The sequence below is a fragment of the Phyllostomus hastatus genome, unplaced genomic scaffold (genome assembly GCF_019186645.2).
Source record: "Phyllostomus hastatus isolate PE091 unplaced genomic scaffold, TTU_PhHast_1.1 phas_contig_36, whole genome shotgun sequence".
Taxonomy (NCBI): Eukaryota; Metazoa; Chordata; class Mammalia; order Chiroptera; family Phyllostomidae; genus Phyllostomus; species Phyllostomus hastatus.
Genome location: NW_025333862.1, coordinates 5,140,610 through 5,156,640, shown reverse-complemented (window position 1 = coordinate 5,156,640; position 16,031 = coordinate 5,140,610). Strand labels below are relative to the sequence as shown.

Below are 16,031 nucleotides of genomic sequence, written 5' to 3'. Positions count from 1 at the left end.
CCTCCCCTTCCACCATCTCCTCAATGCCCCAAACTGGTTTCTTGCTGGTTACCAGTGACCCCCTCCCCTCGCCTGAGACTACCCATCTGCATTTCCAAACCCCAATCTGACCCGTCGCCCCTGCCACGTTTCGCTGTTAACTACTTCTTCCTCCTCCAAATTTGCCTTTTGCTTCCTCAACCACTCTCCAGGTTAACTTCTGCATGTGGCTGCCTGTCCCTTATGTGTCAGATCTGTCCTTGGTCTCCTTCTCACTCAACACATGCCCTTCCAGGGTCTCATCCACCCGTCATTTCGAGTTCAGTGCTGACTTGCAGGCGCTGGCTGCAGCCCAGACCTTGCCCCATGAACTCGACGGCTGGCTGGTGCTCTGTAGTCGATAGCAAAACTGAGTTCCTCCCTTTCCTCATCAACGTGCCCCTTCCCCATGTTTCCTCAGCTGGAGAACGCGGTCCCTAGCCCTGCACTTGTCCTCCACTCTTTCCCTCCCTTCCTCTGCCACACCCGCTTCCCAACCTCACTGTTGATTCTAACCGCCCATGTCTCCTGAGTTTGTCTCCTCCTCTCCACGTCTCACTGGCCGTAGCCTGTCAGTGCCCCGAAGTGCGGGACACCCCAGCCACCGTAAACTCCCAGCAGCCCCCGGCACCAGAGCTTACGTGCTTTGGTACATGTGGCAGCATCCAGCCCCGGTGCCCTCTGCTCAGCTCTCCGCCAGCTACATTATACTCCTTCAAGGTTCAGCTGCATGGCTTCCTCAAGAAGTTCTCTGCTGACGCCCTCCCCACCCCCATTTCCCTGCAGCTCCCACAGCCTCTCTCACAGCCTCATCGCCCCATTCGGTCCCCTCGCCCAGCGGTCTCCCCTCTATTCAGTGAGCTCCACGAGGACAGCACCTCTGGCTTGTTCATTCTTACAGCAGGTAACAACTATTGAATAAATACTTGTCACATGAATAAAAGAATGAATATAGAAATTCAGGAAGTACCAAATTAGATTTTCTCCTTACCAAACAATACTTCATGGATTCCTCCTCTATCTTCTTTGGTTGGTAATAATTGTAAAAATGATACTGTACCAGACTCCACTCCAAGTATTTTATACATATGAACCCATTCACCAGTAATCCTACAACAAGGCTACTATTAGTACCCCATTTGCAATTGGGGAAACTGAGGCACAGAGAGGTTGAGTGACTGATGCAGCTGCTACGTGGCTGAACTAGGACTGTGCTCTTAACCAGCACACCGACTGCCTCTCAACAGCATATTTAAGGAAGGCAAGCCAAAAATTAATACCAGCCTGAACAAAATACAGTTGTGAAAGAAACAGAAATTAGTCCTTTGGATCATCTCTTGCTTTGGGCTTAGCCTACCTCTGACTCCTTCAACCAGGCAGACAGTTCTGCAGGCAGCAGGGTGCCCACACACACTAGGCAGGGCCCTCAGCTCAGCTCTCCAGGTCCAGGAGCCACCCCCAGCCCTGAGGTGGCACTTGCCTCTGAGTAGCCACCCACCTGGAGGCCCTGCTCTCGCCCCACCTCACCTTGTCCCCGATGCCCTCAGTCTCCTCGGCCAAGAGGTACACGTTGCCACCATCGGCCAGCAGCAGGGCTGTGTCGGTGGTAGAAGAGGAACGGGGCCGACACTGGTGCTGGTGCAGGATGGCGGCCAGGCTGCTGTCCTGGGGGGCCTTGCGCAGCAGGTGGGGGCTGCCGCGCTGGGGCTCCAGGGAGCTGCTCTTGGCACGCCGGCTGCCGCCCCCACTGCTGCCCCCACTGCTGCTGTGCAAGCTGGCGCCCCGCTTGATGGAGGGCCGGGAGCGGATCTGCTGCAGCACGCGGTTGAAGGCGGTGGGCCGGGCGGGCAGGTCGTGCAGGGACATGGCATAGGAGACCCGGTGCATCTCGGGGGACCGCTCCTTCTCGTCTGGGGAGTCATGGTCAGACACACCCTGCTGCTGCTGCTGCTGCTGCTGGGAATCCTGAGACGTCTGATGCTCCCTCTCTCGTGACCGGCGGCGGCTGTGGAACAGGTGCTTCAGACCGTGGCCAAACATGGAGCCCTCTGAGAGCTGCTGGATTTTCTTAAGAGAGACAAAGAACTCTGGTGAGTGGAAAGCTCCTGAATGCCCAGGTGATGGGGACAGAAGAGAGGCTTCTGTTCTTGGGTGACCAGTGTTGCTACTATGGCTGTCTGAATCTGGAAGACCCTATAAATGGCACATCACACCTAAAAGAGCACATCTTGCAGAAAGGTGGCAACCAAGACCTGCTCCTTTCATCCCAAAGAAATGCACCCTGTGGCTCCCCACAGGACGCTCCCAGTCCACACATGGGTTCAGGGCTACTGGTCATGGGATTCTTGTGGCTAGTCTGGGGCTCAGAGGCACATGCACCAGCATTTGGCTCGTGAGGTTGTATCTCTCCGGCCTGATTCTCCCCCCACCCCCAGTTCTTCCCTCATTCTGAGTAGGTCCTCCTTCAAGCTGCACGTACTCCTCTAGACCAGTGGTCCCCAACTTTTCAGGCACCAGGGATCGATTTCGTGGAAGACAATTTTTCCACAGACTGGGGGCGGAGGGGAGGGTGGGCAGGGATGGCTTTATAGCTTGCCACCAGATGCAGCTTAATTGTCACTTGTCACTCACTGATAGGGTTTTGATATGAGTCTGAGAGCAACGGATTTATTATGGTCCCGGTGCAACCAAACCTCTCTGCTAATGATAGTCTGTGTTTGCAGCCGCTCCCCAGGGCTAGCGTCACCACCTCAGCTCCACCTCAGATCCTCAGGCACTAGATTGCAACCTGGGTCCCTCACATGTGCAGTTCACAGTAGGGTTCATGCTCCTATGAGAATCCAATGCTGGAGCTGTTCTGACAGGAGGCGGAACATAGACAGTAATATGAGCAATGGGGAGTGGCTGTAAATACAGATGACACTTCGCTGGCCCACCGCTCACCTCCTGCTGTGCGGCCCAGTTCCTAACAGGCCACAGACCAGTACTGGGCTGGGAACCCCTGCTCTAGACCACCAGGCATCCATTTCCAAAGAGGCCTCATTGCTACACTGTGGGAAACCCAGAATCATACAACCGGGCTACACTGTCATAGCAGACACTGCTGATTACCTGCTCAATGTCTTTCCCAATTTCTTTCTTAACCAAACTGAATGGCCTTCATGTAACTTGCTAAAAATTCTTGCTTCATGAGACTCCCCTGCAGCTAGGAGTTGCCACATGACACAGTTTTGACCAAAGAAAAACAAGGGGAGTTTCTGTAAAGACTTGCTTTCCTGCCCTGACTGGTGTAGCTCAGTGGATTGAGTACGGGCTGTGAACCAAAGTGTTGCAGGTTTGATTCCAGTCAGGGCACATGCCTGGGTTGCAGGCCATGACCCCCAGCAACCGCACATTGATGTTTCTCTCTCTCTCTCTATCTCCCTCCCTTCCCTCTCTAAAAATAAATAAGTAAAATCTTAAAAAAAAAAAAAAAAAAAGACTTGCTTTCCTGACAGCGGCCCTGGCCCTTCCCACTGCTTCCCAACCAGAGTGTGGAGGAAATGCCTGGATGTGTAACAGCCGTCCTGCCACAGGATAACTGGCATGATATGAAGGCATATGTGTGCACACATGTGTCCATGCACACACACACGAACACACATGTATTCGTGTGTAGAGTCCCAAAGGACAGGATGCCTGGGAACTTGATGGCCCCACAGTGCCACCAAACCAGTTGTAAATGCCTATCCTGGATTCTCGCTGCATGAAATAAATAAGCCTCCCTTGGTCTATAGAACCCTAGCACAACTTTCTGCTACTGGGAGCCGCTCTCATTCCTGATATGGTTGGCAATAAAATAAACCTCACTGGAGCTCCCGAGTCAGTGAACACATCCACACTGAGCACCCCAGTTCCTTTGGGACAGAAGCTCCTACGCTTGGGACCCTCCAGACCGCACTCTATGTACCTCTTCATCTGGCTGCTCATCTCTGTCCTTTCTAACAAAGTGTTAAACGTAACAAGTAAATAACCTCCCAGGGGCATACCTTTAGTGCACTCAGTAATGTGACCACTCCTTTAGCACACATATCAAAACCCGCTGTCCGAATGAATGTCCTTCCCCTCAGACTGAAATAAACTGAAGCGGCCCTGGGGCCCCGCGCTGCCAGGCCTCAGCCTGCCCTCTCGGCTCTGCGGCTGGGACTCCCCAGCTGCTCCCCAGGCAGGGCTGCTCAGAGAGGCAGCTGGACCACTTGGCCAGGGCGAGGCAACGTGTGGTGTAATTCCAGAAAGCTGCTTCTGTCGGGGGCTGACTCATCTGGCCAGGCCGAGCCCTCGGCAGAGCTTCAGGGCCACGGGAGGAGGACTGGGATGCGAGGACCGGGTGACAGCCCCCAGTCTGTGACTCCTAAGGGAAACTCTGAGCCTGGTCATTGGGGCTCCGTGAGCCACATCTGTGAGGAACAGCCCCTAATCACACGAGGCCACCTCTGTCACTTTAAAAAACATTCTGAAGACTTGTACTCACTATATTTTCTTTTTTTCTGGAACCAAACTTACAGAGCAGAAAACATCATGTAGAAACCCAGAAAACAATGTCTTTAGATCTTCTGCGTTAGGTGACCCTCATTCTGAGACCCTCTCTCTTTTGTTGAGTACGCACTCGCGTGTGGCCAGCAGTAACTACACTATCACGTTATTTGTGCACAAGTTTCAAATGTTCATCTTTCACTCGTTGAGTCTCACCACACTCCTCCCAGTGGGCGGGCCCTCGTGTCACCCATTTTACAGATGAGAGAAGTTACACCATCGCAACTCACCAGAAACGAAGGGTTCCCAGTTTTTGATGTGCTTTTTCTCCTGCGTTATCTTACTTGATCTTTCCAGAAATCAACAAAAGCAACAACAGTAACATTTCCATTTTTAGATGAGTAAATTAAGGCTACCACCTCTCCTTCTCAGGCATTTAATTCTGGGGCTGCCCAGTGCCAGGTTTTCCCTCGGTCGTCACCACCCCCAGGGCCAGCTCACAGGACCGGAGTCTGCTCTGGGTAGAGCCGGGACGCCCAAGGCAGACTGGACTGGGAGCACAGTCATCAGGGGCTGGGAAGGGCCAGATTCACCGTCTCCGGACCAGGCATGAGCCAAGACACCTCTCTCCAGTGTTGTGGATGGGGCCAACTGGCTGTGGCATTTGTCCAGCTGCTTCGCCAAATGGTCACATTACGTATTACGAATTCTCTTTCTAGCATTCTATTCCAGGTCTCATTATCCTCTCCCCACCACTCCTAACCTAGCTTCTCTAACACTCAGAGCAAGCTTCTATATCCACTCAGGTGAAAAGAGTTCCCTTCCAAAGGCCTCACCAGAGATCCTGGCGCCAGGCGGCATGTCCGCTGCTCAGCCCCAGGAAACGGGCAGAGGTGTTATAGGCAGCCGCCGCCACTGTCTGCCATATTGCCTGGGATCCTAAAATCCTTGGTCAATTTATTTTTAATGTTATACAACAGCATTTTTCAAAGTCCTTTCCAATGTATGCTGTCATCCCAACCTGATGCCAGCCTACCCTCAGGAAGGAGGCTGTAACAGATACAGTGGCGGTGTCTCCATTATGCAGATGAAGAAACTGAGGCCAGCACAGTTACGTGGCTTGTCCAAGTCACACAGACAAACGCCTGGCTCCTGACTGACCTTCACTGTTTCGTGCACTGATCCCAACACTAAAGTAGGTATGGTATGTACCTGTACCCCAGAACAGCATCAAAGGCAGCTTCAAAACAAAACCTGGGCCAGAAGGAGTTCTGTCCCCTGAACTGTCACTGTGGATCTGCCCATGACACATGAAGGACTTGGACCTTTGGACAAGACCTCTCACCACTGTGGCCTTCAGGTCCCACCTCCCCACCTGTTTAGCAGGTGAAGGAAAGCAGGGCCTCTGGCCCAGCAGCACAGAGGAGTCTGCTAAAGTCTGTGGTAGACATGAAGGAAAGGAATAAAAAGTCAAAAAATAATAGGGGCAGGGTACTTTCCAAACACAACGGCTTTTCCTCACAAGGTGCAGGGCAGGATAGCAGGGTGACATCCACATAACCAGCCTTAGGTTCTGGAAATGAGGAAAACCATGGTGACTAGCTTTAGGGAACTTAGCCACCAACGCAGCAGAAAGCACCACCTGCTCTGACTAACAGGTTCCAGCTACTAAATGTCACTTGCTTTTCCACACTCACTTTTTCTTTTCCCCAGCTGCTAGAAACCATTTTTGGTGGCCAAATGAAGCCATGCACCAGGAAAAGAGAGCTGAGATGCTTCAGAGTTATAGGTGGGACACAAACACAGCTCTCCCGATCCAGGAGAACAAGCAAGAACTGTCCCCAGAGCTGCCCAGAGGCTGGGCTGAGACAGAAAGAGAGCTTCTCGGACCAGGTGCCTATACGTGGGGATAGATGAAGGAAGGTCGCTGTCCCCTCCCCTGGGACTACATCATCCTCTCCAGAAGAAAGGGTGGACTGGATGGTTTCTGAAAGATCCTTCCTGAGAAGACTGTGGTTTCGGAACGGCTGGGCTTCATCTGTTTTCCTCCCTGGGTGTGGGTCCCCCAAAGAGGAAGTTTGCTCCATAATTTGCAAACACAGTTGCATGAGGCCAAAAGTAAATGCTTTGGGGTATGGGAGTCCTTGCCACCATCTGATTAAAAATAGCCAAGCAGCTTCTAATTCCTACAGGTTCCTGTGTTCCTAACAACTCCCAGAAAAGCTGAACAGATCTTAAAAAGTCACACTAACCTACAGCTAATTTATCCCACCTGGCAGCTGACTGCATGTCCCTTCCTCCCACCTGGGTTTGAAACTCCCTCTACTACTCCCCCACCCCCCCTAAGGTTTGGCTGTGAGGGTTCAGTGGGGTGACTGGGTCACAGTGAGCCTTAGCAAGCCTAAGTCGCCAACGTTCCTCTATTTATAGGGTCTCTATGGAAACGGGGCCAGCATTAGAGAGCTAATCGCTGTAAAAGCCCACAGAGCCCTACTCTCTCTCGGGATATAGAGTGGATTGCTGAAGTCTCCCGACTACCCTTCGGAAGCTCTGGGCGGGGAGCCTGGGGCAGGAGCCAGGCAGGAGCCGTCCTCACCCCGGCTTTGGCGCTGGGGACCACAAGGAAGAACAAGCAGGCCTGTTCAGCGTTTCTATTAGAGGCGCAGTGATGAAAGACTCTTGGAATCATCTTTGCTCCAACATCACAGCTGACACTAAAAAAACAGACCTCAACTCAGGGGCAAATGATTTTCCCATTCCCAATTTTATTTTAATTCCTCGTTTCTTCAGCTGCTTACAGACCTCTGCCTAGAGCTGATGAGAGTAGGGAAAGGTGACCTCATCCACCAGGTCCTGAGGCAGAACAGACTCAGCACACACCAGATGAGAAGGCTGCGACTCAAGTTACCAGCATGGTGTGCCCTCTGTCTGTCGCCCCTGCTGACCACACCAGTCTGCAGTGAGCTCACCATCCTGCTCCGAACTCCAGAGAGCACATTACCGGCGATTAACCGTGTGCTCCCTCAGTCTGTCGCCCAGGTACCTCTGGACAGTCTAAGGACGGAACCCTCAATGGGAAAGAACATGAAGGAACGGAGGGCACGACCCGTATCATCCACGTCTTCGGGTCCACCGGGCAGAGGCCTCAGCACAAACACGGTGAATGTTACCTAATGACTTTCTGAGTGGGAACTATCCAAGTCTGCAAAAGTTATCTTTATAAAGTGATTTAATCCTTAGACAACTACTTTTCCAAAGACTTAAAATACACAGTTGGGCCGTTTTTTTCTCACGTCTAACCCAGGTCCCTCCTACTGCATTTTAAACTTCCTCTCAGTCTACTGACCGAGTAACTGCCGAGAATGGGCTGGCTTGGAGGAGGGCGACCGCAGACCCGGGAGCCCCACCGTCTTTGCTGTCTCCACACTCGGCTTAGGCAAGGCTCAGGTCCTTAGATCAGCTCTGCTGTCCAGGGTGAACATCAATCATTCAGCTAACCTGGCTGAGTGGTTAAAGGAAGCCTTTAACCATTTGGTCTGAAAAGTCAAATGCTGCCTTTCTCACACAATCACAAAACATGCCTGCTGTCCCTCAACAGCTTTCTTCTAACTTCTTACTATGGAAAGAGGCTTAAGTGTTTGGCCGAGAGGGGTGGCCCCTGTCCAGTCCAGCCCTTGTTCTCAGAGTGACCCTCCTGGCCTACAAGAATGTCACAGGGAGATGCAATTTCTTACAGGAGAGATGAAAATGGAGATGAGTTTTAAGTCGGCCTCCAAAACCATCGCCAAGAAGTCAGCTGAGCCTTTTCTCTCAGCCTCTGATATCCACACTTTAAAACCTCAACCTCGAGTTCAGATCCTATTAGATGTTTTCACTCCTTGTTTAGGGAGAGACTCCTGTTAATGGGATTGGCAGTTAAGACACAATTAGATACACAAAAAGGAGGACATTCTGTAAATCCTGGGCCTGCAAGACAGTTCCCACTGGAGCTAGACAGCTGGGAATTCATCTAGAACCCAGCGTGCGGCAGCAGAACAGAGAGCTTCTTTTGCCACATGCTTTCCCATCGGTCGCCAGCTCCTCTGGAGCCCACATAGAGGGCTGCTTTGAATAGTACTGAAGACAGAGGGGGCGGGGGGCGGGCCATCCCAGGCCTCAGGATCCCCTGCCCCCACCACATTAAGTGCAGGTGGGATAGAAATAGGTGGCCTCACCATTCTTCAGCACCCCCCACTGTCCCTAGCCAATTTACAGAACTGAGAAAACCACTGCCGCTCCAGCCAGAAAGGACACTGGCCCTACAAAGGACCTGGCGCTTGCCATTCGACTTCCCGTCTGGAAAGCCCCTCTTCTCGGGTAATCAACACTCCACCCTTACTTTACTATCTTGCTTCACGTCCACCTCCCCCAGGACCTCTTTCCCGGTGCCCTTGATTCCATCGTGTCATGCTCAAAGCACCTTTCAATTCCTGCGTCCTTCGATGGAGGACTTTCTTGCTATTTCATCATGTTTGACTGGGAGCTCACCTGGAGGCGGAGGCAGCGCCGGTTGCTAAAGAACTCATTTTCCATTTCTTTGTTCTGAGGTCTACCTCGATTCTGCCCCCCCCCCGCACCCCCCCCCCCCCGCCCCCGTCAGGAAACCTGTCCCAGGGGTCCGGCTGCCACTGCAGGAATCTTCAGGCCTGAGCACATCACTTCTGAAGCAGACCCAGGAGCCTCCCGGTGCACACGGAGCCACACTCCGCCGAAAAAGTGGAGAAACTGAGACCTACTGATTTTATCAAAATCCCAGGCCTTAAAACAACAACAACAACAAAATAAACAGCAGAACAGAAAAATAAGGAGGAGTTTCTTGGGAATGCCAACGTTCTCTTTCTTGCCTTGGGCGGTAGGGAGATGGGGCGTCTGTTCTGTGCTTGTTGTTTAAACCATAAGAGACACTTGTACGTGCCTGACACATTTCACAGGTTAAAGCTGTGCCTTTCCCATGAATGCAGTTGGTGCCCGGGGACCCATGACCCCTTCTCCCTCGGGCTCTCTACAGGAGTGAAGGAACCAGGCTGTTTGCAGGGGCTACAGCACCTGTGCTCGAAAGTGAAGGCTGAGGATTCAGCTGTGCCTTTCCCTCAGCCATGTGGCTTCTCATTGTTTTTCCTGAGCTTCCTGGGAAGGCTGGACGGCCTATGCAGGGAATGGAAGCACTTACACTAGAACCCAGATGATCCCTGACTCAAAAGCACTTCGAACCAGGACTGGAATAATGGAATTTGGATCCGCACCCCCTTCTTCGGGGGGAGGGGGAGGGGAGGATGAATACTGCTCGGGGAATCCCTGGGAAAATTATTCGCAGGGGCTTTCGTGAGGGGAAAGAGAACCTGAGGGGAAGTCCAGGGGAAGGCCTCTGGAAGGGCACTCAGACCCTCCCTTTCAGGAAGGGCTCAATTCCTCCCACTACACCAGAGGGGGTAGAGGGAGGGGAGAGGTTGGGGGTTTCCTCCCCTACTTTCCCAGGCGTAGCAAAGGGCAAGTTTAGATAATGATAATGATGGAATCAAGACAAGAGCTCAAGTGGTTAACCAGGGATTCAAGCCACAGAGGGTAGGGATGTGACTCTGGGTTGTCAGGCTTCCGTCATAGGAGTGTCTGCTGAGACCTCCGGCCCCCAACCTAGCTGGCTGCACAAGCCTTCTATAGGGCGATGTTCATCTTTCAGTTCCCACTTTATGATTGCTCTTCTAAGATTGCTACTTAACTATTTTTCCTTCTTTTCACTGGCCTTCCCCGCTGCATAATCACGGGGCCCAGGCCACCGTAGCAGAACTCTACAGCGCAGAGCAGGATGCTCCACATCACCAAAGGATGGGATGGAGACCACGGGAGCCCCTGACGCCTCTGGCTGCCACTAGTTAGGGCATCATTCAGATCCCTTTGGCAAAGACTAAAATTCTCTAAATTCTCTCTTCTCTTTACCCTTCACCTCAACGGAGGTACTTCAGACAAAGCCTCTTATTTTCTTGCCCCTTTCTCAAGATGATTTCCTCCGATACAATTAAATCCACCACAATGCTTGAAGCTGTCACAAGAAAATAGAAGTGGACTAAAGGACCAAAAGTTCCTATCTCCAAAGTTTAAAATAAAAACAAAAGCAAGCCAGAACTGCTGGTCTCCCTAGGCTGAAGAGAGGTGTAAACTGGGGAGCGTTAAAAATTAAAGTTGCCCCTTTCTGGTACCACCATTAAATCTAAAACAAGTCAGCTTCTACCCAGTGCTAGAGCCAATGACGGAATTTTTTCATTGTTGGAAAACTGTGCCAGCATTGCAAAACAAGTTTGGACACACTTCAGTATTTCTAGTCCCTTTCCCCCCCAAAAAAGGCTCAGAAAAGCTGAGTGGTTTGCCTGAGATCACACAGCAAATCAAACTGCAAGAGACCCCAAGCTCATGTCTGGTTCGGAAGTCCCTACCCTGTAAACATGTGAGAAAGCAGACAGATAAATGGCTCCACTCGTCTCCGCGTGCTCCCCCTGAACAGGCAGCAGCTCTGTTTCCTCCTCCTTGCTGCCAGCCTGGGTCCACACGGCTGGGATCCACCTCAGTGGTGTGTTTTCTTGGGGGTGGGAGTGTGGGGGGGAGGGCAGCCAACACCTAGTCACACCAGGTCTTAATTTTGGTTCAGGGAAGTTCAGCATTTCATAGCAAGCATAGAGTTGTTGCTGTATCTGCTGCAACCAGCATGAAGGTGTCACCAGAGAGAGAGTGAGAGATGACATAGGGCGAGGTGAACAAGCTTCCTAAAGTAGCTTTTTATCTACAAAGACAGACACTGCAACCCTCTCACACCACAGCCAGCCCACCCTGGGGGAGAAGGGGTGGAGATGAATAGGGCCCACAGTTTCCACTGCTGGCCTAAGCTGGATCGTGGGGAGTTTCTGAGGCTGCCCCACCTGGACTCAGGGCGAGGGTCCATCTGATTAAGGAATCAGAGTTTGCTGGCCAGACTCATCTGGATCTGCCCAGAACAAAGCTTAAGTCTGCAGCAGAAGGCTGACCCACCCTCACCAGCCTTAAGGGCATCCCTGTCCCTTCGCCATCATATTTAAAATAGGACCCACACCTCCTGAGCAAACAGGGTGGTCTGAAGGGTGCCAGCGGGGCCAGGCATCGAGCTTCTTGTGTACAGACTAGCCAGTGAAGCTCACTTTTAGATGTAAGGTTGGCCCCAGACCTCTGAAAACTGGGCAACAGAGGAACCAGAGGCCACATCCAAATAACTACCAGTTTTTAAAAATTACACATAAGGAGCTAGCTGTCCTCTTCTCATCCCTCCCCAAGGAATACAGACAGGTAACACACACAGGTAAGAATGCACTCACCTACGCTCTGACTTCCTGACTCTGAGTCGCTCAGGCCAAACGAGGAATGTCATTGGCTTATTCGGGCAAGCTCCTTAGCGTCTGCTGCTATAGGATACACGCTTTCTTTATTTAACATAACAGAGTCCTTTCACTCCTCTAGTCAAGACCTTGCACCCCCTCTGGAGAAAGTCTCGCCCGAGGCATCAATCTCCAAGGCATCTAAGTTCCTTCCTTGGGTCGACATCTCCGTGCTTAGCCTGGAGGTGAGCTGGCTTGAGAAGCCTGAGCCTGCAGTCCCTGTGGCAGCTCCAGCAAAGGTGCATTATTTATCCCAGCTGCTGTTTTAATTAATATCGAGACACATTCAATACAGCTCCACAATTGTCTCAGCAACCTCAGGCTGGAAAATAAACGACTCCCAGCTGTATGTGATTGGCTTTCTCCGAGTCTGGTTCTAACTGCCGGCTCAGCGTGTGTGCAACTTGAACCGATGCCCCAAACCAGCCCAAGCCCCGCTCCGCCACCTGTCAGTTCCACCCTGGGGATTGGTTCTGCAAGCCGGCAGGCAGGGATCTCCAAGTACTATCTTAACCTCTGGCTCCACCTAATGGCAAGAAATCCACACTCCCCTTTCACAGATGGATAAACTGAGCTTCATCCAGGAAGGTCCCAGAAGGAGGAAACTAATTCAGCAAAGGAAACTAATGGTCCTCTGCTTGGCCTTCCATGTTGTCATTTTCTTCCCCTGCTGTCTTAAAGGAGGAACAGTGATGTTAACTTTTTGGTTAGCATCTTGGATTTCTCCAGCCCTTTGTCTGAGAATAGCACTTCACACATATCATTCAAACAATATTGTATGGGTGAGTCACTAGAACGTCTGCTGAATAATGAGGAAGAAACACAAAAGCCTGAAATGGTGCCGAAAGACAGAGGCGCATATGGTACCTGAAGTCCAGCCCAGGGTTCTGGCCCAGCATCCTCTCTGACCTTTGCCTGGCTCCCCCATCACTTTTAAGCACTTTTGCGTGGGGCAGGGAAAGCTAAATAGCCGGCTGGGCTGGGATGGCCAGGGGAGGGTCTGAGCTCACCTTCAAATCAGGAGGCTTGCTTCGAGGACCGGGGTTGGGCGCCGGAGCAGCGCCCACGTCTGAAGTTGGCCCGCCAGCAGAGTTAGCACCCGTGGCCTCCCCAGGACGGAGGTCTGTGCCCGGCAGGTGGCAAACGGCATCTTCCAGCCCAGCTCCATCCTCCTCTGCCTGCTGTTGCTGCAGCTCGTCCGATTTGCACCTCTTCATGGTGTCTGTGGGTCAGCCAGGGGAATTTGTCCTTCCAGCGAGCTGTCTTGGGGGTGACCGCGCCCCCTCTTACACTCAGAAACGAAGCCTGGGGTCTAAACGATTAGCGAGGAAAGAAATGGACGGATGACAATTCCTTGAATTAAAATTTAAATATTTTTAAAGGAGGAAGAGCAAGGGGCCAGAAGGGACAGCCTTGGTTACAGCTTGGAATAGTTCATTACGACCTGGGGAGCGAAGGCAGGGCACAGTCGAGCTGGCCAGCAGGAGTCCTTGGGCGGTCATTGGAGCGGGAGGAGGGCTGCCCCCAGACCCCGAACTTTATGCTTCAGGGCATGGCTGGGGCGGGAGAGCTGAGCAGCGCAGCGCAAGGCTCTGGGTTGGCCCCGCTCTGGGCGAGGCAGGGCAGGGGGCAGCCGGGCCGGCAGGTCCTCGGCGGCCGCCTTTGGCGGCGGCTGGGGCCCCCGGCCCTGCCGCTGGCCCCCGCCCCGCATGGGCTGGTCGCGGAGCCTGCGCCACGCCCGGCCCCCTCGCTCCCCGCCCGCACCCGGGTCCCCGTGGCCCGCTTCCCGCCGGCGCGCCGCCTGCTGCAAAGCCGCTACCGCAACCAGAGCCAACAGCGAGTGCAACCTACCCCGCCCGCCGCCTCCGCCCGCGAGGGGAAGGCGAGGCAAGGAGGAAATGACAACGGCGACGGGCCAATGGGAAGCCCGGAGGGCGGAGGGTCGTCGCGCAGCCACGTTTTAGGTTGGTTGCACCGTGCAAGCCCCCAGGAGAAGTCTAGAGGACTGTGCTGCTGCGTCTTAGCAATGCGGAGAGCGGCTGCCGAGTAGAGGCGGGGGACAGCGGGCCACCCGGGACCTGTCTTAGCAGACGCCGGAGGGACCCTCCCAGGAAAGGCTCTCTCGGGATTTCCCCCACCCATTTGTTTTATTTGGTGGGGAGGGGGCGCAGTAGGGGTGCTTGCCATCACTGCTTTTTTTACTCTAACTTTGCACATTATATTATATACATCCCTCCTGTAAGGAATATTCTGATCCCCTTTAGGAAACTTGGTCTGAAATACAAACCTATTATAGCTACGTTCTGCCCTGCAAATGCAAGAGGACGGAGTGTTCTGCCCCATCGTCCCTTCCCCCACTTTAATAAGTCTTAGCTTCATGCTCAAGAATGACAAAGTATTTCATATTTAAACACAATAATGAGTGTGAGAGTTCCTTTCAAACAGTAAAGCAGCTTTTAAATAAAATAGGATATTAATGACAGGAGGTTGGGACATATGGAAGAGAAGGAAAGGATTGCAAGCTCTTTTTCCCATAAATCTCAGACAAACTGCACTGAGCAACCTGAAGGCAGAAGAGAGCACAGACTGCGGTAACCAAGAGATATGGAGCCTCGTAAGAATGAGGACATCTGCGTGCCTACTGTATGCTCACTGTGGACAGGATTTTTGGTCCATCCAACAGCCTAGGCCAATGGTTCTAGGGACCTGCAACATCTGCATCACCTGAAAACTTGATAGAAATGCAAATTATTGGACATCAGCCAAACCCACTGAATCAGAAACAGTGGGCCCAGAAATCTTTTAACAAGTGCTGCAGGTAATTCTGACACCAGCTAACATTTGAGAAGCATTGCCCTAGACAGTCAGTGAAAGGGATGCTGAGTTTGTGTGTCGCAGTGATGATCTCTACTGCATTTTACAGTTTAACAATCTTTTTCACACCCACAATGCCATCCTGGCCCCCTTGAGTCCTACTAGCCTGTAAGTTTCTTGACTGTTTTATTCTTTCCATTCTATCCACTCATTTTAATGTAGAATATCCTAGGACAGCCTGAGTTGTGAAGAATTTACTTTCTAAACTATCCATTTTCAGAGGATGGGAACAGAGAATGGGCTGGGAGTGTAGAACCACCCCTAACACCTGCTGCACAGTATCAGGCACGACATGGAAACACAGTCTACAGGCCTGCAGCATTTTCAGTGGTGAAGGAAAGGCAGAATGCCGTGAAGACCTAGGCAGAGCCAGACAGAACCAGCGAGGGCAGATTCCCAGGGTGCAAGATGTCAGGCAGAATCTACTGCCCACTGTCTGACTGGCCCCAGAGAAGTGCAGGGACTCCACAGACCCTGCGCCAGCCTTGGACAAGCAGTGACCAGCAAACGGTGAACGGACCTGAGTCTAAGCTGAAGTAGAGAGAGTTGGCATGAAGCCTTAAGGAAGCAGAGACGTTATCATTTTGACTTATGCCTCACTTCTATACTAGGTTGAAGTGACTTTAAGTTTGATTTTTATATTACCATACACAGGCAAATTTCCTATTTGTGGCCATATTTTGCAAGGTGTGATGCAGCTCAACAAAGTGTCTGTGATGTGTTTCATGAAATCAAATCATACTTTACGATCCATTTTGGAAAGGCAGGGTAACATAGTAGCTAAGAGCCAGAGCCGGGACTCTGACCAGATTGCTCAAGGACAAATCCTAGCTCTGCTCTCCACAGAGCATGTGATGGGAGGCAAGATCGCTAACCTCTTAATGCCAAGATTCCTTGTTTGCAAGGGAGGATACTGACAATATCTGTCATAAAGGGTGTTGGGTAATGGGGTGGGCAAAAAGTTGTTTGTATGGAAAAAGGCTTGTCAGTTATGATTATTACAGTAGCTTTATTAGCTCAAAAGATTGTCACTCACAAATGCAAACCTACAAAGCACTCAGACAATGCCTGGCACAGAGCGAGGGCCATACCTATAATCCAAGATGTCATTCAGTTTCAAAAGTGTTGCACGTTACACTGCAGTGGTTCTATCCTTGGGAGCTCACTTAAATGTCTCACCCACCTCTGACT

The 16,031-nt window shown here is 51.9% G+C and overlaps 1 protein-coding gene across 2 annotated transcripts in view; it reads right to left on the bottom strand.

The window, feature by feature from the left end:
- TMCC2 (transmembrane and coiled-coil domain family 2) overlaps positions 1 to 13,790 on the bottom strand; it is a 34,969-nt gene extending 21,179 nt beyond the window's left edge. The window contains exons 1-2 of one of the 2 annotated variants that reach the window (XM_045841537.1): positions 12,977 to 13,790; positions 1,546 to 2,085 (exon numbers count right to left, since the gene is read on the bottom strand). In XM_045841537.1, coding sequence (XP_045697493.1) covers positions 1,546 to 2,085; positions 12,977 to 13,183 — 747 coding nt within the window. In that variant the 5' untranslated portion in view covers positions 13,184 to 13,790. Of the gene's footprint in view, positions 1 to 1,545; positions 2,086 to 11,906; positions 12,213 to 12,976 lie in introns of those variants that run through there. The other variant, XM_045841538.1, reaches the window with a different exon arrangement.
- Between the last annotated feature and the right edge of the window lie 2,241 nt (positions 13,791 to 16,031).